Source organism: Toxorhynchites rutilus, chromosome 2 (assembly GCF_029784135.1).
Source record: "Toxorhynchites rutilus septentrionalis strain SRP chromosome 2, ASM2978413v1, whole genome shotgun sequence".
Taxonomy (NCBI): Eukaryota; Metazoa; Arthropoda; class Insecta; order Diptera; family Culicidae; genus Toxorhynchites; species Toxorhynchites rutilus.
This window is the reverse complement of record NC_073745.1, coordinates 331886724-331908290: the sequence shown is the minus strand read 5'-3', so window position 1 is coordinate 331908290 and position 21567 is coordinate 331886724. Positions and strand designations below refer to the sequence as shown.

At 39.1% G+C, this 21567-nt stretch overlaps 1 protein-coding gene across 1 annotated transcript in view; it reads left to right on the top strand.

Annotated features, from left to right (window-relative positions):
* LOC129764363 (bifunctional heparan sulfate N-deacetylase/N-sulfotransferase) overlaps positions 1 to 12648 on the top strand; it is a 503807-nt gene extending 491159 nt beyond the window's left edge. Inside the window, exons 6-8 of the mRNA XM_055763357.1 lie at positions 7301 to 9149; positions 10723 to 11075; positions 11140 to 12648. Coding sequence (XP_055619332.1) covers positions 7301 to 9149; positions 10723 to 11075; positions 11140 to 11242 — 2305 coding nt within the window. The 3' untranslated portion in view covers positions 11243 to 12648. The remainder of the gene's footprint in view (positions 1 to 7300; positions 9150 to 10722; positions 11076 to 11139) is intronic.
* Positions 12649 to 21567: the final 8919 nt, after the last annotated feature.

The following is a 21567-nucleotide window of genomic DNA, read 5'->3' as shown; positions in this document are numbered from 1 at the left end:
TCCAGATTAAGATTCTAAGTAACATTAAATGATAAAATTAAGGGGGGAATAAAATTGTAATATATTTCAATTAGTGGAATTAAGTATCGTTTGAAAAGTGAAAAACTTTAAAACTCCCTAAAACGCATGTACTCAAACCGCTTCATAATTCGCTCTTCAACACCACGCTGTTATATCTCTAACTATCGTTTTGTTTTATTACTACTTATTCATATTTCATATATATATTATATTTAAATTTTCATATTTAAATTCTAGAGGTTACCATGTAATTTCAGCTTCTAGATAAACATTTAAGATTAAGTATCATTTTGAAGTTGTAGTTTCCAAACGACATTATTTTCTAATTTCAATTCCTAACCTATACCGAAATCCAAAGGAAAGTCCAGAATTCAAATGAAAAGGTTGATACTAGAATGCAATACTAATATGGAATCTTGCATTTCAGTATCAGACTCAGAAACTGGTTCCGACATTCATATCCGCAGTTCAAACTCTAGATTCAGGCCCTTCATAAACATTCCAATTTCTCATTCAGGACTTGATTAAGATGTCGCTTTAAGGTGAAGGTGGAAGCTAGCCACAATGGCGCTCATTTCTTTCATCTGTCTCCCTCGCCCCTCGTCCGAAAATCAATAATTTTGCGAATCAGTGTGAAGAAAATGATCGTTTTCGCACACTTCCCATCAAGTAATATCAACCAAACTTTAATCGATTACTCACAAGAAATTAAAATTTCACCTGCTTTCGCACTGTATAGTGAAAAACTTCGGGAAACTCGAGCTAGTGCTCTGAAAGTTAAATTTTCATTTTTCAATTTTCGGCAATTGTTTGGTTTGTATTGGTGAAAGCATCGTTATTTTTTGGAAACTGATGCCAGACAACATCATCGAAACAGCTACAGAAACCACTCAATAAAATGTTATTCCTGAATCATAGCGTTTCATGTCATGAAAATCAATAGAATAAAATTGTGTTGATATCAATACAATTATTATCTTTACGTTTAAAGGGTCTATAATGTAAGTTTTAGCAACTTTAACATTGGTTAAGCAAATTGTATTGCAGAGCTTGGAACACTGCCACGGCTGCCTTTGCAGTAAACAGTAAAGTATTACATTCAATCAAAATGCCTCGGCCAACGAAGAGAAGGGTTAAGGCTCTGCAACGTAAATATGTGAAAACAATACGATCAATGAGGGAAAATATAAAGGAATTCAACATCGACATCGAGTTACTATGCGGAAGAACTTGTTAATACCAAAAGAGACCCTATTCGAATGTGTTATAAATTTGCTCATGTTACGCTCGCGTATAATCAGAATTTTGCTTCATATGCAAATGCAAGGTGCATATATATTTATATTTGCAATTGTTCATCGGAACATATCGTTCATACATTTTACTTTAGTATTGAATTGTATTTTTTTTTTTCAAATGTATTCAAAGACTCGTGTCAATGAAGCGCTACAAGGACTGATAAGTGAATTGATCTATTTACTTGTGCTTTGCTCTTCTCTCACCTTTAACCTGGTGCAGGTGGAACGAAGCCAATGTAGTAGTTTAGGTAAAACCACGTGTTTTTCATGAGGTAATAGTATTTATGAGAGAAGAGCAAAGCGCACCGTTTGTTTTGGTTTTGGTACGTAAATAGATCAATTCACTTATCAGACTGTGTGGCGCTTCACTAACACGAGATTCAATACTGAAGTAAAATGTATGAACGGTGTGTTCCGATGAACAATTGCGAATATAAATATATATAGAAGGTTTATTTGCATATGAAGTAAAATTCTGATTGTACGCGAGCGTAACATGAGAAATTTTATAACAATTGGGACTTTTTTGGAAGTGTATATCCAATTATACTTTAGCCATTGAGACTATTCCTATGTCCATCTTCCGATGTATGGGTGACTTGTTGGAAATTGTAAGGGCTTTTCTCATAATTTTTTTAAGAATTTAAAAAAAACGTTTTTGAGAAAAATGGCTTTCAATTTTTAAAATAATTTTTTTCTGCGTGTTTTTTTTTAATTTTTGGTGTGTTTTTTACGAAAACTTAAACAATTTCCTACATTTCATCCTCTGACAAGAATTTTGTAGATATTTTAGTTTTTGAGTTATAAATTTTTGTAAAAAACAAAGCGAAAAGTTTTGGCCCATTTAAAAAAATAGTCAAATTATTTTACGAAGAATTTAAGTATGCAAAGCTGCTTAAAATCACCAATGTCTTTGCACCCACAACATTTTACTGCAATCTGAGATGTTGCTGCCAATGGCCAGTCGAGTTGCCATTGAATTTAAGATGCAATAGGATTCAAAATTTCTAATTCTAAGTTTCAGATATGGAACTCAGATGCAGATTAATGTTCTAATTCTCGATTCGATATTTATCCATATTAATTTACGGCTTCAAGATCCAGATCATAGATTCATATATTTCATATATATTATATAAAGGGTGTGTCACATCAAATTGCATCACGGAAAAAACGCTGTAGAAATTTAATTTTAAGGAATTATATCTTCAGCTTTCGCTTATAATCAGATAAGAGTGTATAGATCACGTTGGCCATGCTTCACTGTCAATTTTTCGTAAATTTGGAAAAATGTCGTCGAACGAAAAAGAGCGTCGTGAATTAATCTTGTGCACTCATTTCGAGAATCCGGAGTTGTCACATCGGGACATCGGTAAGATGCTGGGAATCGTCCAATCCACGGTCAGCAGAGTACTAAAACGATACTTCGAGAACCAAACCATCGACCGGAAGGTGAAGAACGGCAAAAATGGATGCTCCGTCAGTGAAAAAGATCACAAGCGCGTAGTTAAGCAGTTTAGACGTGATCCGAGAAGTTCGGTCCGGGATGTCGCCAATAAGCTGAATTTGTCAAGTTCATTCGTCCAGCGGACCAAGCAGCGGGAGGGCCTGCGTACATACAAGGTTCAGAAGGCTCCTAACCGCGACGAAAGGCAAAACATGGTGGGGAAGACGCGAGCCCGGAAGCTGTACACCGAAATGCTGACGAAGCCGCATTGCCTGGTAATGGACGACGAAACCTACGTCAAAGCGGACTTTCGTCAGCTGCCGGGCCTGTTGTTCTTCTCCGCAGAGGACAAATTCAGCGTTCCGGAGGAGATTCGCAAGCAGAAACTATCCAAGTTTGTCAAAAAGTACATGGTGTGGCAAGCGATCTGCTCTTGTGGTAAGCGGAGCGCCCCCTTCGTGATGACCGGCACGGTAAACGGGCAGGTTTACCTCAGGGAGTGCCTACAGAAGCGCTTACTACCACTATTGAAGCAGCACGAGGGCCCGACCATCTTCTGGCCGGATCTCGCTTCGTGCCACTATTCAAAGGACGTCTTGGAGTGGTACGAAGCCAACGGGGTCACCTTCGTGCCAAAGGAAATGAACCCGCCCAACGCGCCGGAGCTTCGCCCAATAGAGAAATATTGGGCGATTATGAAGCAGGCCCTCCGGAAGAACCCAAAAGTTGTCAAATCGGAGGCGGAGAGAAAATGGATTTCTGTTAAAAAAAAAACTACAACCTGACGTTGTACAGAACCTTATGGACGGGGTAAAGAGGAAGGTGCTAGCATACGGGCTTGGGCTCGAAGTATGAATAAAAAGAAAATGCCAAAAGTTGTTTAATAGTTCTTATTTTACTGTCTAAAATTTTCAAAAGGATCGGTCTACTAGGCGAATTTCTACAGCGTTTTTCCGTGATGCAATTTGATGTGACACACCCTTTATTTGTTTTTATATCTCATGTGTCTTTCCAATTATTTTATATTTTTAGATTTTAGTTCAATAAGTTCAATTCTGTCCTTGTGAATGATGGTCATATCATCTGCATATAGTGATAGTTGTTCATAAGATGGAAATGCAGGAATATCTGATATTTAAATGTTAAAATCAGAGGAATGTGGGAAAACCAAATTCGTAAGTTCGTAGATAAGACCACTATGTCGAACATTATCGAACACTTTCCCAACATCCACAAGAGCCATGGCAGATGATTTTGAAACAGACTTGTTTCGTCTGATTTTGTAGAATACCCTACGAAACTGACGAATGATTGAGTAGCCTTCCCGAGATCCATATATATTTCACTGCAATTTCTGCAATACAAGAAGGCGCGTTTTAATATCTTTAAAAAGATTCATCGTAACATTTTTTAAAGTTGTATACAGAAATTACCTTCAGTTCACGCAGCGAATTCTTTTTCATGTCTTCAATGCTGTCAAAATGGGTCCAAAACAGGACGGGGTAATTTGAGTTTCGGAAATAGGAAAAAGTCACACCCATGTCTCATCGCCAGCGTTGAATTCGAGATCGGTGAGATCAGATTCGATTTATTAAATAAGAGCTTTTTAGCACTAGTTGTGCTGCGACTTTTCTCATATCCAAAACATCTACCAAAATATGACGAACGGTTTCGTGAGAGATATTTAATTCACGGGCTAGCTTTCTTAAACTTGAATGATGGTTTCCGAGCATCATTTCTTTTTTTGTCGATGGTTTCATCAGTTGAAGAGGTGGGTGGTCGTTCTTGACGGAGCAAACCGTTCATCGCCTCTCGACCGTCTCGACCGACCGATGCCTTATCCAATCCATACATCCGTGTTTTCGACATCGTTTCGGCATAAAAAAAATGTTTGCAGCACAAAATTTCACCCAATAGCTTTGACCAATAGAATTACTTAATATCAAAAATCGCCGAGCAAACAAAAATTAACTTGTTTTTAATGACGCTGTGAACAAACTAAATGACCGATAGTTTGAAAAAGTAAATGAAAAATGTTCAGTGGGAAGATTAAAAAATTGCAAAATCTCGGAATATATTTCATAGAATGTATTTAAATTCGGGGTCCGAACCGGGTAGGGCTAAGTAGTTAAGGGTAGATATCATTCGTGAAAAGCACTAATTTCGTCTTGTGGATAGTGAATCGCAGCTACACAATCTGAAAAGAAAAAAAATTGTTTTTCGCAATCATATAATAAACATGTCCATCTCTGTCGCGACTGTGGATGAATGGTCAAAAAACTTCATCCTACCAGGGGCGAGCTCTTTTCTATTTTCTTGCTTGACTACAAGAGCGTTCGCAGCTTTCTTCTTCTTCTTTGTTAGTGGAATCTTTGATTCTTTCGATTCATTCGTCTCCGATGTTCTTTCAGTTCTTATTTTTCATCATTCCAAATTTAAGTTTCTTATATTTTTTTGTAAAGTTCTGTTTTTTTCTTAAATCAATTAGATTATTTTCCTGTGTTTCTTCATTTTTCAGTATGTCTTAATATCTTAATAATTAGGAGATTAAGATTATTGAGATTATTTCTAATTCTTGCGTTCAGATATCCAGCAGGAGGTTACTTATAAAAGTGGGAGCCTCATTGCAACAGCATTGAGGTTTACCTATTCTATGAATAAGGTAGGAATAAGTGAGCTTAGTGCGCCCGTTTCGAAAACAAGTGAGAAGCCATCTTTTCTTACTGTTAGTTCTGTCATACCTTGAAAGAGTGGAGTTTTAATTTTTCGAAGAAAAGTTGGACTACTGTTTCTTCAGGCTATGTTCCAACTTTGACGAATCTGTTCATTTCGGAATCAGCCTTTTCTATTGAAATAATCCACGGCGTTCGATCTGCTCAATAGAAGGTCTTTATACTAGAAGATATTGGTTTTTACATGGTTTAGGGAGTGAAACTATCAAACCTTCTTTCATTTGGTATTGGAATGTTCTTTGTTGAACCAAACCGTGTCATAAAATTACAGTAATATTTTTTCCGATTTAGGTAAGGTTTTTCAACGAAGGATAGCTGACCCTATAGAGCCTTAATCAGTACTATTATGTTCCTGTTCAAGTTCAATGAATGTTTCTGTTGGAACCATAATCCGAATTGGAAATAAAAAAATATAATTTTCTATATTGTATATTTTGCGGAAATGTGTGCAAGTCGATTAGTGCAAAAATCTCGTAAATTCATCATGAAATCTTTTCGTGACGCGACCGATTTTTTCAATTTCTAACCCCTATGCTGCCGCTCTACGCATAGCTGTCCCATGTTCCAAAATCAGCAACTGAGAAAAACGCAATCAAAGTTTTCTAGCATATTTGTCTACCAGAAACATTGATTGATCTTCTAATCTATCCTTTAAAATTATTTTTTACTATAAAATCTCAGTACTTCTACCAAAACTCGACTTTATAATATCAAATTAATTTAGACACAATTCTCGTGCAAATAACATGTTTCTCCGTTACATAGAATAAATGTTTGATACCGAAAATATTATAGAATGAAGACAGCCCTAAATCGGACAATTCCTTTCTCGAGTTTTGCTCTTATCAACACATTCGGCGATCTATTTCTATTTATTTTTTTATTTATTTTTATTATTTTATTTATATTTCTATTTACTGTCGAACGAAGATCAATTTCGTTACCGCAAACATCAAATGGGTTAACAACGCTTGTCAATATGTAATTGTAGAACACATGCGAACTGAATTTTTCGAATTTTCTCATTTTCCTCCCGAGTTTTTCGAAAAATTTAAATTGTCATGTTTGATTGGAACGTGTTTTATTTTTATGGAACCCCCTCTCCATTCCAGAGATGGGAGGGGTGTCATACCACCATAGAAACATTTCTCGTACCCAAAAACACTCACATCCCAAATTTGGCAAATATGGTTTCATTTGCTTGATTAATTCTCGAGTAGTGTAGAAATTTGTGTTTCATTTGTATGACAGACGCCCCCCCGCCCCTTAGGGAGTGGGGAGGGGTATCTAGCCACCATAGAATCATTTGTTGCACCCTAAAACCTCCACATGCCAAATTTCGTTTCATTTGTTTGATTAATTCTCGAGTAATGTAGATATTTGTGTTTCATTTGTATGGCAGCTCCCCTTAGAGAGGGGGGAGGGGTCTCGAACTATCATAGGAACCTTTCCCGACCCCAAAAATCTCTTCATACCAATTTTCATGTCGATCGGTTTAGTACTTTCCGAGTCCATAAGAATCAAACAGACAGACAGACAGACAGAAATCCATTTTTATATATATATATATATATATATATATATATATATATATATATATATATATATATATATATATATATATATATATATATATATATATATATATATATATATATATATAGATGAAAGAACTTCAACCGGAAGTGAATATGTTATATGTACAATTTAATTAGATTAATACGACTTCCAACACACTTTTTAATAAGTATCAAGTTCATTGTAATTAATGCTTTTCCCCCTTCCTGATTTCTTCCCGACAGATACAAAATCGAGGTCGCCGGAAAGAATGTCCCGGTGCTGACGATCCAGGACAAGGGCCGATACGGGGTGATCGTGTTTGAGAACCTCGAGAAGTACCTCCAGATGGACAACTGGAACCGGCAGCTGCTGGACAAGTACTGTCGGGACTATTCGGTGGGGATTATCGGATTCGTGGCACCGAGCGAGGAAACGCTAGTGGGTGCCCAGCTGCGGGGGTTTCCACTGTTTGTGCACACAAATCTGCGGCTACGTGATGCCAGCCTCAATCCGGGATCACCCGTGCTACGGCTGACTCGTGCGGGAGACACCGCCTGGGGACCTCTACCGGGCGGGGATTGGGCTATTTTTCAGCATAACCACAGCTCGTACGAGCCGCTGGAGTGGGCTCAACGAAATACTCAGGACTATCCGACGGATGGATTGATCCAACCGCCGCTGGCTACGGTCGTGCAGGACCACGGACGGGTTGATGGCATACAGCGGGTGTTGTTCGGGGCGGGACTGAAATTCTGGTTGCACAGGTTACTGTTTTTGGACGCGTTGTCCTACCTAAGTCACGGCCAATTGAGTTTGAATCTGGAGCGGAGGATACTGATCGATGTTGATGATATTTTTGTAGGAGAGAAGGGCACACGATTGAAACCGGATGATGTGCACGCACTGATTGCCACCCAGAACCGAATAGCGGGGATGGTTCCAGGGTTCAGATTCAATCTGGGCTTTTCGGGAAAGTATTTCCACCATGGAACGCACGAGGAAAATCTGGGAGACGATATGCTGCTACGAAACGTGCATCACTTCAATTGGTTTTCGCACATGTGGAACCATCAGCAGCCACATCTGTATGATAACATAACCACCCTGATGAACGATATGATGTTAAACAAAGACTTTGCCAAGGAGAAGGGCATTCCGACGGATTCTGGGTATTCCGTTTCGCCGCATCATTCCGGAGTATATCCAGCGCACGAGTTGCTCTATATGGCATGGAAAAAAGTGTGGAACATTAAGGTAACTTCCACCGAAGAATATCCCCATCTTCGGCCAGCCCGGCTCCGGCGGGGCTTCATCCATCGTAACATAATGGTTCTTCCGAGGCAAACTTGTGGCCTCTTCACCCACACAATGTACATCGATCGCTACCCGGGCGGACGCGATAAACTCGACGAATCCATTCAGGGTGGAGAATTGTTCCAAACGATCGTTTACAATCCGATAAATATTTTTATGACACACATGTCCAACTATGGTAGCGACCGGCTTGCCCTGTACACATTCGAGTCCGTTATCAAATTCCTCCGCTGTTGGACCAATCTCAAGTTGACTTCCGCACCGCCCTTGCAGCTGGGGGAAACCTATTTCAAACTCCACCCGGACGAAACGGATCCGATCTGGGGAAATCCTTGCGACGATTCCCGTCACATCAAGATTTGGTCGCGTAACAAGAGCTGCGATACTCTTCCCAAATTTCTTGTGATTGGTCCACAGAAAACGGGAACCACTGCCCTGTACACGTTTCTGAGTATGCACCCATCGGTGGCGAGCAACCTGCCCAATCCGGACACCTTCGAGGAGATCCAGTTCTTCAATGGGAACAATTACTATCGAGGGTTGGATTGGTACCAGAATTTCTTCCCCGTCCAGCCGAACGGAACCGGTGGGCGGTACATGTTTGAGAAATCCGCGACCTATTTCGACGGGGAGCTGGTTCCCAAGCGAGCCCACGCATTGCTTCCACACGCCAAACTAGTCACCATATTGATTTCACCCGCGAAACGAGCTTACTCCTGGTATCAGCACATCAAGGCGCACGGAGATCCGATAGCGAATAACTATAGTTTCTATCAGGTGAGTGTATGATGTTTCTATTTATCAGACACAAGGCCTGATCACGAACGCTACTTCACGGTGAAACCGAAATGAAGTGTATGTAACCTTGCATACAATTAATTTAGTTTTTTTTCGAGAAGTACGTTTGTGATCAGGCTCACAATCTTTGCATTTACTCATGACGAGAAAAACACATTAGGATACGGTGACATTGGATCGGAGTACATACGAAAAATTGACTGTACGATAACTGACGAAAAGAAACAAACTATTTTGTAGAGGCCAATGAACTGCAAAGTTTAAAGCCTCTTTAAAAAAAGAAGGAAGCAGGGAACTGCAGACAAATTCGAATGGTGCGACTGGGAAGCAATGTAAGCATACCAATACTGTTCTATGTGGCTATTTACTTCTCACGATTATCCCATCCATCGCCTCATCAAAGTCCTCTTTGAGTTTCAAACGATTCCGACAGGTCGCCTGAGAGGAGGATTGGAGAATCTGGGCATGAGTCCGGCCTGATAACTTCCCACAAATCTACTTACTATTGGAAATAGACAGCGAAAGAGGATCTGAGACTGAATTTTGTAGGTACCATTCAGGATTGTGATGACACGGTAGTTCTCACAATCCATCTTGTCACCGTGTTTATAGATGAGGCAGGTTACCCCGTCCTTCCATTCATCCGGTAGTTGTTCTGTGCCTCAGATCCTGCCTATCAACCGGTGCATACACTCTACGCCGCTTTGTGGTTCTTCAACTGCCGTCTACTGACTGCGCGCTGTTCAGGTATTCATCACAGTGCTGCCACCACCTTTCGATCACCTCGCGTTCGTTCGTCAAGGTGCCTCCTTCCATGTTCCTGCACGTTCCGGCCCGTGGCACAAAGTCTTCGTGCGAGGTGTTTAGTTTCTTGAAGAACTTCCGCGATTCTCGAGAACGATATAGCAGCTCCATCTCCTCACACTCTTTCTCTTCCAGACGACGCTTTTTTCCCGAAAGAGATGTGTTTGCTGCCTTCGCTTCAGTCTGTATCGTTCCACGTTTTGTCGAGTCGCTCGTTGCAGCATGACTGCATGATGCAGCACCCTTCTCGTTCAGGAGCGCTCGGCACTCGTCGTCAAACCATTCATTCTATTGTCCTTATTGTTCATACCCGATGGATGACGGTTTCTGCTGTGCTGCTAATTGCTGCTTTCGATGTGTTCATCCACTACTCCATTAATTTCAACGTCGGATCAGAGAATACATACTCGGTACAACTTGTACAGTAGCTCATTTTCAACATATTGATTGGCCTCGTTAAGATCAGAGAAGATAATCCTCAGCTTACCGTAGTTCACTTTTTCAGACAGTTTTACATTCTTAAAGCACCTGTAAAGTTTCGCAGATATTAACAATACGTTAATTGGTTTTTTCACTTGTCGAACAAAGACAACGTAGATAGCCCTTGCGCTTCAGGATGCACGCGGAGCCGTTTAGACTGTGGATTATACTGAGATTTAGAATACTTACTCGGAATACTCAACGGTCAAATCGATGTTTTTCGTAATCACAAACAATTTTTGCATTCACCCTTTTTGTATATTTTCAGGTCATCATGGCAAGCGATTCGGCGCCGAAACCGCTGCGTGATCTACGCAACCGTTGTCTCAATCCGGGCAAATACGCCCAGCACTTGGAGCGATGGCTTGCGTACTATCCACAGCAGCAGGTGCACATAATCGATGGTGAACAGCTGAAATCCAACCCGGTTGAGATTATGATGGAGTTGCAGCGCTTCCTCAAGCTTTCGCCCACCTTCGACTACAGCGAGCATCTCCGCTTCGACAATAAGAAGGGCTTCTACTGCCAGATCGTGAACGAGAACAAGAACAAGTGTTTGGGCAAATCGAAGGGCCGCCAGTATCCACCAATGGATGAGAAGAGCTCCAAGTGGCTGCAGAGGTATGAAAATAAAACGGAAACCGCTTACAACATTTTATAAATATGTCACTTTCTCTTATTACAGGTACTATCAGAACCACAACAGCGCCCTCAACAAGCTACTGAAGAAGCTCGGTTCCAGACCCATCCCTCAGTGGCTGAAGGATGATCTCTCGACGACTTCCTAACAGCAGCAGCAGCAGCAGTCAATAATGATACAATGCATTCAACGATAGTCACAACCCCCCTGTAGGATATAAGGCTTTAAGTCAGTTCCCCTGTACAAACTAAAGAGAAACAAAAAGCATAAGCAACAAAGATTCGGATGTTTTACTAGTATTAGAATCTATAGTATTTAGGTGCCGCGAAAGTAAAAAAACAAGAGTGAATCGAACGCACGCTTCATGCTAACGTGTGTAACCGACTCGGTAAGATGCTGAACATATTAAGTAAGCTTCGGATGTTTTAGTTTGATAAGTGAAACTGTTATTATCATTCCTTGCTTCGAAATGAAGCAAATCTGTATTCGTTTCACGCATAAAATAATGTTCATAGGTGCGTGCATGTGTGTATAAAAAACAGGTAGCTTACTGACCAACTAACTATTTCGTTTACAATGAAAATAGGTACGAGCTTAATTGAATAGATCAAAAACAAAGTATTGATTAAGTTCACAATTTTGCCAAACAGTTTATTTTTGACTTGGCATCACGAGCGCGGTTTGTGTCTCGGATATATGCCACATTTTTCTTATGCTCACCACCAGATGGACGTTACAATTTGCGAGAAAGAACGTTGAAAAGTGGATGTTAATTTTGTCCACCTAAAAAACGGGTTTAGTTGTTGCTAAATATATGTAAATATACCTGTTTAGCTTTAGAGCGTCGAGCCGCCGTCGGCGGTTTCTGTTTCGTTGCCATATTTAATTAACCCTAGGTTAAACTCTCGCTAGTAATCTTTAGGCTCCCCGTCTCCCAACTTTTTAAGCTATCATGTACTTACTCTAAGGCAACACAAAAGGAATCACAAAACAATGAGCATATACATTTGTACTTACTGCAAATATCTATTTAATGCTAAAAATAAGTAAACAAAACTACTTTACGATTAAGGAGCAGAAAGGTGCAAAAGTTGTAAACCTGAAACCCGCGCAGAAAAGCAAAAAATAACATATCTAAAAGAGCAACTAAAAAAGGAAAACAAAAAAACATACGTTATTCGTCCCAGCGAAACAAAAATAGAATGTCTATTTTTTGAAAACCTAGAAAAAAAAACAAATAAACGTTGAGAATATGATTCGCTCCTTTGCCCCATGTAAAAGATACAATATTAGAAACAAAAAAAACAACGGTCTAAGACAGTATCATCACAACAATGTTCAATTTGGAATCAAAACCGTTTTGTCGTTCAAGATACCGCTGGTTTGTGAGTGGACAGTTCATAACCGGCGAAAGACTTTGGGCAGCTTCAGGAAGCAATCTCTTTTCGCTACGCGCACGCTGTGTGGAGCTGTATATAGTCGTGTTAGGAGAAAATACGAACAAAAATGTTATGAGTAAAATAAAGCCAAACAAAAAATCGAGCTGGAAACATATGAACTTTGAGTGGCGGTCAGGTTTGGTTTAGAAGTTTCAGAGAAAGCCTTTTCGTGTGGTGTGGTGTGGTGTGGTTAGATTTTCAATTTGTCAATATTGGATTCTATTCAATTTCCTAGAGCTTGAACTTGAGCTTGGATAGATTGTACACTTCGTAGAGCTCTCCGTGATTGATATGAACCAGCAAACTTGCACAAAGAACACTTTATTCCACTTCTTTAGGCTTTAAACTTTGCAGTTCATTCTCCTTTAAGAGAACCCACCAAGCGGCGCTTGGGAGTAGCAATTCATTCTCATTGTGTAACTTTCGATGATTCGAGCTTTAAATAGTCATAAAACATTAGAATCAGGATTCACAGAGGTAAGTGATGTGATTCTTTAAACGCGGAGTCTCAACAATGATTGTATTCTAATGTGTTCTATTGCGCAGCGGAGAAATATATCGAAGGATAACCTGAGAAGGTTACCGGATTCTTATACAATTTTTCGGATCGACGATATATTCGTGGCTGGTCTTGTTATTCTTATTTAAAAAGTCGGCAACGCAGGATATTAAATGACAACCTGAAAAGGCAACCGAGAACACGTATATTTTTTGCGAAGGGGGAAAATATGAAACGGGGAACGATATTTTTTGTGATTTACACGCGTAAATTGCTTCCCATTCTAAATAAATTTAACGCATGGAATGTTCCAGTAATATGTAGAAAGTATGTAGAAAATGACTAACGATTAACACTCCTATACTCGCGCATTGGTCTGTCAGACCGATAAATGAATAATTCGTTCATTTCTCAGAAAATATCATCACTACGACTTTGCGATTCTCTCTAGCTTCGTTATTCATCGTTCGTCTTCGTTTAGCGTATCGCATGTGTTGGTACAAAGGGGACGTGTGCCACTTTTGACGTGGGACTACGTCTAACCGGAATATATGGAGGGTAAAATGAAAACCTAAACACAGAACATGCAGGAAAAAATGAAAGATTTCGAATGCTTATAGCTCGAACATTTCGTACTGGATAGGAGAGATGTTTGCATCACTTGATAGGGAATATTTCTACGCATCTATCGCAACTAACAAAATGTTGTTTTTCATTAGATACACAATTTAATAACTGTAAAATATTAGGCGTTATCTAAACGCCCTAACTGCATCGTTTTGATTGGCCCGATTTACGGTTTCCCTAACACAGCCATCAAAACCAAGCAGCCTTGGGGAAATCGGCATTGCAAATACATGAAAGTAGGGGGACTTTTGTTCTCATCGAAAAATGTTTCCTAACACAGACTTTAAAACCAAGCAGCGAAATCGGCATTGCAAACACACGAAAGAGCCTAGAGGCGAGTGAACTGAAAAGTTTAAATCCTCTTAAAGCCAAAAAGAAGAAAAAGAAAACACGAAAGTAGGGGGAGCTTTTGTTCCCACCGAAATGTGTTCCCTAATAGAGATTTCTAAACCAAGGTGCCTGGAGAAATCGGTATTTCAAATTCATGCAAGTCGGGGGTATTTTTGTTCCGACTGGAATGTGTTTCCCTAACACAGATTTCAAATCCATGAAGTGTGGGGAAATCGGCATTGCGAATTCATACAAATCGGGGGTATTTTTGTTCCGATTGAAATGTGTTTCCCTAACACAGACTTCAAAACCGAGGTTTCTGGGGAAATCGGCTCTGCAAATAAATGCAAACTGCGAGTACTTTTGTCCTCGCTTGCCTTTGTGCAGAGTGGAATATGTCTGTCCTAACATGATCTTCTAAACTTAGGAACCTGGGAAAATCGTGCAGCCACTAGAAGCGAATGAACTTCCCAGTTTCAAGCAAATTCGAGATTCGAGAAGTATGTACACTTTTGGGATGTAAACTTCAGAGGGAAATGTAAAATAAAATAATCGTTTGATAATTTTTTTTTGTCTTTATTGGAAAGATTTTCAGCCTTATGCTGGTTCATCAAACGTTTGATAATTCTTCCGTACATATATTTTGTTCTAGTCATCATACCAAATGTAAAAGGTCCGTCATTAAATTTACTTGTAACGAAGAACAATCAATCACAATAAATGAATTGACTTTACACGGCATTTGTTCATTTTTTTCACTCACAGAGCAAATATATTGAACTCAATTGAATTTGGAAACTGTTTCATTCAATCAAGAATTTAATCAATACAAACGAATGATTGCTAAGCTAAGGTAGTTCCACGTGAACCTTGCGGTTATATCATAGATATAACCCACTCATTTTTTTTTTACTTCGGTATGACACACGGACGCGAGTATAGGAGTAACTTTTTTGGACAGGTGCCTTTTTTCATATTCTAGAATATTGTTGAATGAAATGTATAAATTAATGTTAGTGGCGTGGAATATTTGTTGAATATAATGCATAAGATCATTATCGGACTATTCTTATTTGATTTCAGTCCCTTGTTCTAATTTTTCCTACTTCCCCACTTAAGAGGGAAAATTATTCAGCGCAACTGCCAACACTGCAGATCATGCGCATGCAACGAATTTATCAGGCTTGAGCTTTCGGAGTAAAATAGCAACAACCGAAAGCTCGCGCACCAACACACGGCTCGCAAACACTCACTCTCACTCAAGCTATCGCACTCACCTGGATTGTCACTGCCGTCGGTGTTGCACGGTCTTTGAAGTCGCCGACGTCGCGACACTTATCCGCCACTGGTGGGTATCTTAATTGTCTCGTTCCACTTCACAGTATCTCTTCTTTTTGCTCGTCTTTCTCTATACAACTCTTTTACTTCACGTTCCACGGATATGCTTCTTTTAACTTGCAATCTCACTCGCACATAGGGTGGCTACTCGAAATCCCTAACATTCGCACGAACGCGAATAACCTTAGCGCCCGATGAACGGTGCGCAACAACTTGCAGAAACTCGCACTCTGCTTTCACACGCACATACGAGATGTCACATCCAAATCAATGCGTGAACATCCGCCAACAAGCTCCAAAACATCAACTTTCCCGCGATTAGTTTGATCGCCAAATCCACAACAAAACTAATCCACTAGTCCAAACGACAATATCCTTCCGTTACGCCAGTTCTTTTTCGACTGTCCTCCTCATATCTTTTCGACTCATCCCGGCCGATCCGAATGAAAGCTCTCGTACCGTGATCTCTCGTACTCTTACTCGACGTCATCTAACTCCCACCTCAAAGCTTTCTCCCGCCTTCTGCTCTTTCGCTCTTCACACGACAGTTGGGCCAAGTGCGGTTATAGCATGAGAGTTGTTGACATCTTGCGTATTTGTGTTGGTGCGCCTATTCCACTACATATTGACCGCTAGTCAGTATCGATATCGCTCACTGACTAGGGTTGCTACACCCTTTTGTAATTGGATTGAACGGATCCATATATTAACTATTCGTCGATATATTCGTCGTTAGATTCATACGTTCAAAAGCAAAATATAAATGTTTGACTTTCGTATAGTTATTCGCTAAATATTAAATATAATGGTCATACATATACACACTTGTGAAAGAATTTCACTTGTGGAAGAATTGTAAACAGTAAACTGTAAATTAAACGATGGCTTATTGTAATTTTTAACAGTTACAGTTTCGGGGATATTTTTTATAATGGACAATATCAACAAGGAAACAAGAAAAGGAAAAGGAAGTTGCTAGAAATCATTTTATATCATCTTTTTATGCCCCGTCTTTAAAAAGGCGTTAATTCTTGGTTTACCAAGAATACAGAGACAAAGAATAACAAACAATAATACAATAACAAACAGCAAACTTCATATTCCAGAATCTATACCATCTGGTAATTATCTAGAAGGTCGTTATCATACTTCTCTTCGATGCAAGACCCGAAAAATACGCAACAACTGCATGAAATGTAAAAAATATCTTTGTTTCGAGCATGCATTTATGCTATGTTCTGATTCTTACTCCAATGAAATCACAATCGATTAATACGTTTTTATGTTATTTTATAACTCTTTATACTTCCATTAATTATATTCAGTTGCTTACTTTCAATTAATAACAGTGAAAAATTTTAATTTCGTTATTTGTGTTGGAGTATCGAAAATTACACTGTTTTGAGGAGGCTGGGTTAGCTGACTATTAAAACATAATAAGGACGAAGAAAACATATTTTTTGAGTTTTTTTCAGGGTATGAACCCTCTTCTTTAAATAAATGCCAATAAAGCCTGAAAAATACACAATGGCAACATTACAGAGAAGTTCAATTTTCGGTCTGTGACACCGTGCGCGAGTATACGTGTTATGATTTTGCACGCGAGTACAGGAGGGTTAAAGAATATTCATCTCAAAATCAGTCATACTTACCAATTATTTCTCTGAATGCAGCAATTAATTTGCTATAGTTCAACCAAGACGGGTCTATGGTACTAGGTGAGGCCGTTTCGTCACTAAGTTGGTTAGGGGAGCGGTATATGAAAACAGTACGGGAGAAAGCAGAAGGGGAATTATTTGCTTGTAGCGTGAAAGAGACAGACTGATCACGAGCGAGCTTCGCCACTAGCGTATTGTGTATTGTTTACAAACAAAACACAGTAGACTTCCAAGATGGCTGAAGAGTCGTTTTAGCAAGTTGGCCCACCTTAGGATATACTTCTAGGCGCCTTGAGTTCAACAACGCATCGACGCCGAAAAAAGCGAAAGCGTAGTGCGTAAGCTTTACAAACATCAAATCTTCACCGAGCGCCTACTCGTATGCAACTTAATGCAATTATGGTTACTTAGAGCAGGTGTTTTTTTATGACAGAACACTTTTTATAGCAAAAGTATTTGACGAAGCACCTACATGTTTTTAACCCTTTACAAGGCCGTGGCAGCCATGTCACCCATAAAAAATATGTTTCCCATCGCACTTGAAATATTATTTTAATATTTTGTTTAACCGAAAACATTTAAAGGTATCTGGGAATACTCCAAATTGTTTAGGGGTAGCTTAAATTTAAGATATAAATTTGGGAGTAATTTTTACGTAGAATAACCGCGATTTTAGAGCACCAGCAGAAATTTAGGTTTAAATTAGTTGAAAATTATCCGGCAAGCTTCGAGACCGGATAGCAGCATAAAAATTTTTTTTCTCATTGTACTAGATATATTGTTTTGATTTTTGCGTAACCAAAGACGTAATTTTTGAGGTGACTCCTTTATAAGGCCGGGGCAACTATATTGCCACCCACGAAAATATTTTTTTCGCTGCGCTTGGAATATTATTTCAATATTTTACTTATTACTTCATATTCTTTGGACTGCTAAAAATGTACGATATTAATTTGGGAGTCATTTAAATCACGATTTTAGAGCAATTATGCATCGGTATCGTTGCACTAGAAATATTGTTATGATTTTTGATAACCAGAGGCGCAATAAAGTGAATTTACAAGGCAGCGGCAAACAGTGTTTTTGGGGTTGACGGGCAACTATATTGCCACCAATTTTCTCAACTGTTTGAATAGTTTTTTATCAAAGATAAAGATGTGTTCTTTGGGCGCTCCTGTGGTCGAGTGGTTAACGTGACATACCGGGGGTTCGAATTCGATTCTCATTCTGGTCGGGGCAATTTTTCGTCAAAGAAATTTTTTCCGACTTGCGCAGTAGTGACGCGTATTCTAGAGATTGCCAATCGGAATGCATCCAAGGCGTGTTATTTGGCACAGAAATCTCAACTAAGTACTAATAAAAATGACGCAAGCAATTCTACGTTGAGACGCCCTCTGCTTCCCGAGTGACAATAAATTATTAAATGGAATTGTGAGTTATTGCACACTCGAAAGCAAGGGGCATTCAAATCGCTGATGATTGAATATCTTAGTATTTAAGAATCAACAACTCTGTAAATAAATCCATTCTTTGTGTGGACACCGACTGGGCAACATCGTTGCTGGACGAGCTGGACGGCGAGGGATCGAGTGCCTTTCTCAAGGCAAGAGAGTGGAGGTGGTAGCGCTGGAGTAGAATAGAGTAGAGTTTTCAAAGGGCCTTTCTCAAGGCTAGAGACGAATGAACTGCAAAAGTTTAAAGTCTCTATAATACAATACCTTCCTTCCTAAATAAATCAGTATCAAACTAGTATCAATAAAGTATCACTGGAGAAACACTAAATTGGAGTGTTCAAGTCCTCACCAAATCCGAAATAGGCTTTCCTCGGGTGCGAGGAAGTTACTTCGTTGAAATCCTCCACTTCGCTACTCATCTCATACGCTACTTGGTTTCACTTGTACTGCGAGTGAAACATAGAACTGTCGATCGCCGATAAATTTGGTATAAAAATAATTTTCTTGTGATAAGTTCCCGAAGAAAATACAAACAATTTTCGCGTATCAAATTATTACGCACGAAATTGTAGGATGAGAAATATATTTTTAATACCATTTTCGATTTTTAAAGACGAAGCACCTTTTCTTTCTCCAGCAATTACCAAAAAAATAATTCCACACCAATTAGAAAATGTTCTATCGATAGGATTCATCCAATATAAAAATCTTGCTCTGAATCACCCCTCATGATTGTGTGGCATGCCCATTTCTGGCAACACGGGCATCGTCAGTTTAGCAATCAAGTGGGCTGGGCACTCGGCACATTTTCCGCCATCTTATCAGCAGGCAACCATCGTTCGGCTTCGGGCGGTCTCCGATTGTTCCGCGGACGCTCAGGGACACACAACCAGGGTTGCCAATAATATTTTTGAAAAAACTGGAAGATTGCTCTTAAAAAAACTGGGAGAAAACTGGATCCTGTAAAACCTTTTTATTTTAAGAAGACCGGCTATGATTTATCTGAATTGATTTTTTACCAATTTCAATGCTTGATAAATAGAATGCTTCGTGTAGTATTTGTATGTAGTTCATAAAACTGTAACTGTAATTACTGTAAAACAATATTTGAGGGATGGTTTTATTTGGGAAAAACTTGAAGAGTTTCGTATTTATCGCTTCATAAAATCCATTAAATCGCTGATAGAAGAGCGTAGCAAAACTGCGTATAGTTCAAACCTCAAAAAGGTACGTATCAGCATGAGATACGAGGTAAAATACCAAAAAATACCATAAACCACTTCTCATAGTGTTATTTCAATACTCAAATAACCACAAACAATGTTGCTCAAGTATTACTTTGGTATTGACATTATCAAATTTTGGTTTTGAGAAGCTATTTCTCTCAATTTTTTTTGGTGTTATTAATTGCTAATTTACATCTTTTAATTAGGCCTGCACAAACCAAATTTCGGTATCAAGATCAAGATGACGGACCCTTAAATATTTCCTCTAGCTCGAGAAAGTACTTTTGAAAAAATATGCATAGTATGCTTTTTTGCAAATCATACACTATGGTTCACATGCATTTTATGCAAAATATCTAGGGGAGTTTGTTTGCATTAATTAAATTAATTATATTTAGAACTAAAATTCCTTTGAGTGACTATGAGAAACTAATATCCATTTGTTGTAAACGGAAGCAAGGTTACTTGGGTTTTATATTCATATCAATTAAAGTCAATGGAAACTATTCACTCTATGACCTTCTGAACTTCAGAATGTTTTGGAGGATCTATAACATCTGATGCTTAATCTAGGCTGTTAAATAAAATTAACAATTGAGTGGTACCCTGTTTTTAAAGTAGTTTGATAAGTTTCCACCATTCGGGAAAGCTCTTCGTTTTGGAATTTTCGACAAAACACCGACGGATTGAACAAAATGGAAAGAACCGAATTACAACCTCGCCAGAGATCGATCCAACGTCGAATGATAAATGTCAGAAAATAAAATTACATAAGGAATAGGAAGAGGGAGCGACAGATAATATAATATTTATCATTGTAAATTTATTTTTCATAAAATGGATAAAACTAGGGCACACATATGAAAAACTGGATAAAACTGGACGATATTCCAGAAAACTGGAAGATTTTAGGGTTCAACTGGATGACTGGATCAAGAATAAAAACTGGAAGAATCCAGTTTAAACAGGAACATTAGCAACGCTGTACACAACGATGTCAGCAGGGAAAATGGAAGAAGAGAATAGAAAACCCGGCTAACACTCTATTATCCCCAAAATTTCGTTTCGGAAAGTTGCGGATATCTTATCAAAAAGTACAAATGGTTTTGTTTAGCCAGTTACACTTTCCCAAATCCACCTGTTCGTTCCCCTTTCTATCCCCTAAAAATAAACGGCACCCGTTGGGATCAGTTCACCACAGAATCCTCACAAACTTCACAAAGAAGCACACTGAGAGAAATAATTAGTAAATATAACGAATTTTTTGGTAAATACTACCAATCTATAGTCATTTTCGACCGTACTAATAAACACATATGTCAAGCAGAACCATGATTCGGAAGCCCAATATCGGCTACATTTTCTCGCCGAAAATGCACGTATCAGAATTATATCCTTATTATACCTCCGTATTGCCTTATGGGAACAATGAAAATGGTTAATACGCGCTTTTCTCACCAATTTTCAGATATGACAATTGTAACCGGTAGGTTCCATATCATATGTGTCTTTGACACCTTTCAACACACCCACATCACAACACAACAAACTACACACACAAAAACTGCGCACAATGCGAATACTGCAGCGTGTCATTCCCCTGGTAATCGAAGGCAGATGGCTGCGTCGGTTTGAGCTGTAGTGAGAACCGCATTTGAAGTGTTCTACACACCGCTCACTAGGCAGGGCTCTCAGCCAGATAGCGAAGGTACAAACCCATTGTCGGAGTTGGGTTTTTTCCGCTTCCCTCCAACAATAGGCTTGAACACTCGGCTAAAGGCGATGGTCAGTCTTTCTGCCTAGAACTATGAACGGGAGTAGAAGTGCGCGTCGTGTGTAGTAATTTAATTTTTGTATTTTGTGTGTAATATGTGTATTCATGAATTTTTGTTGTAGGCATAA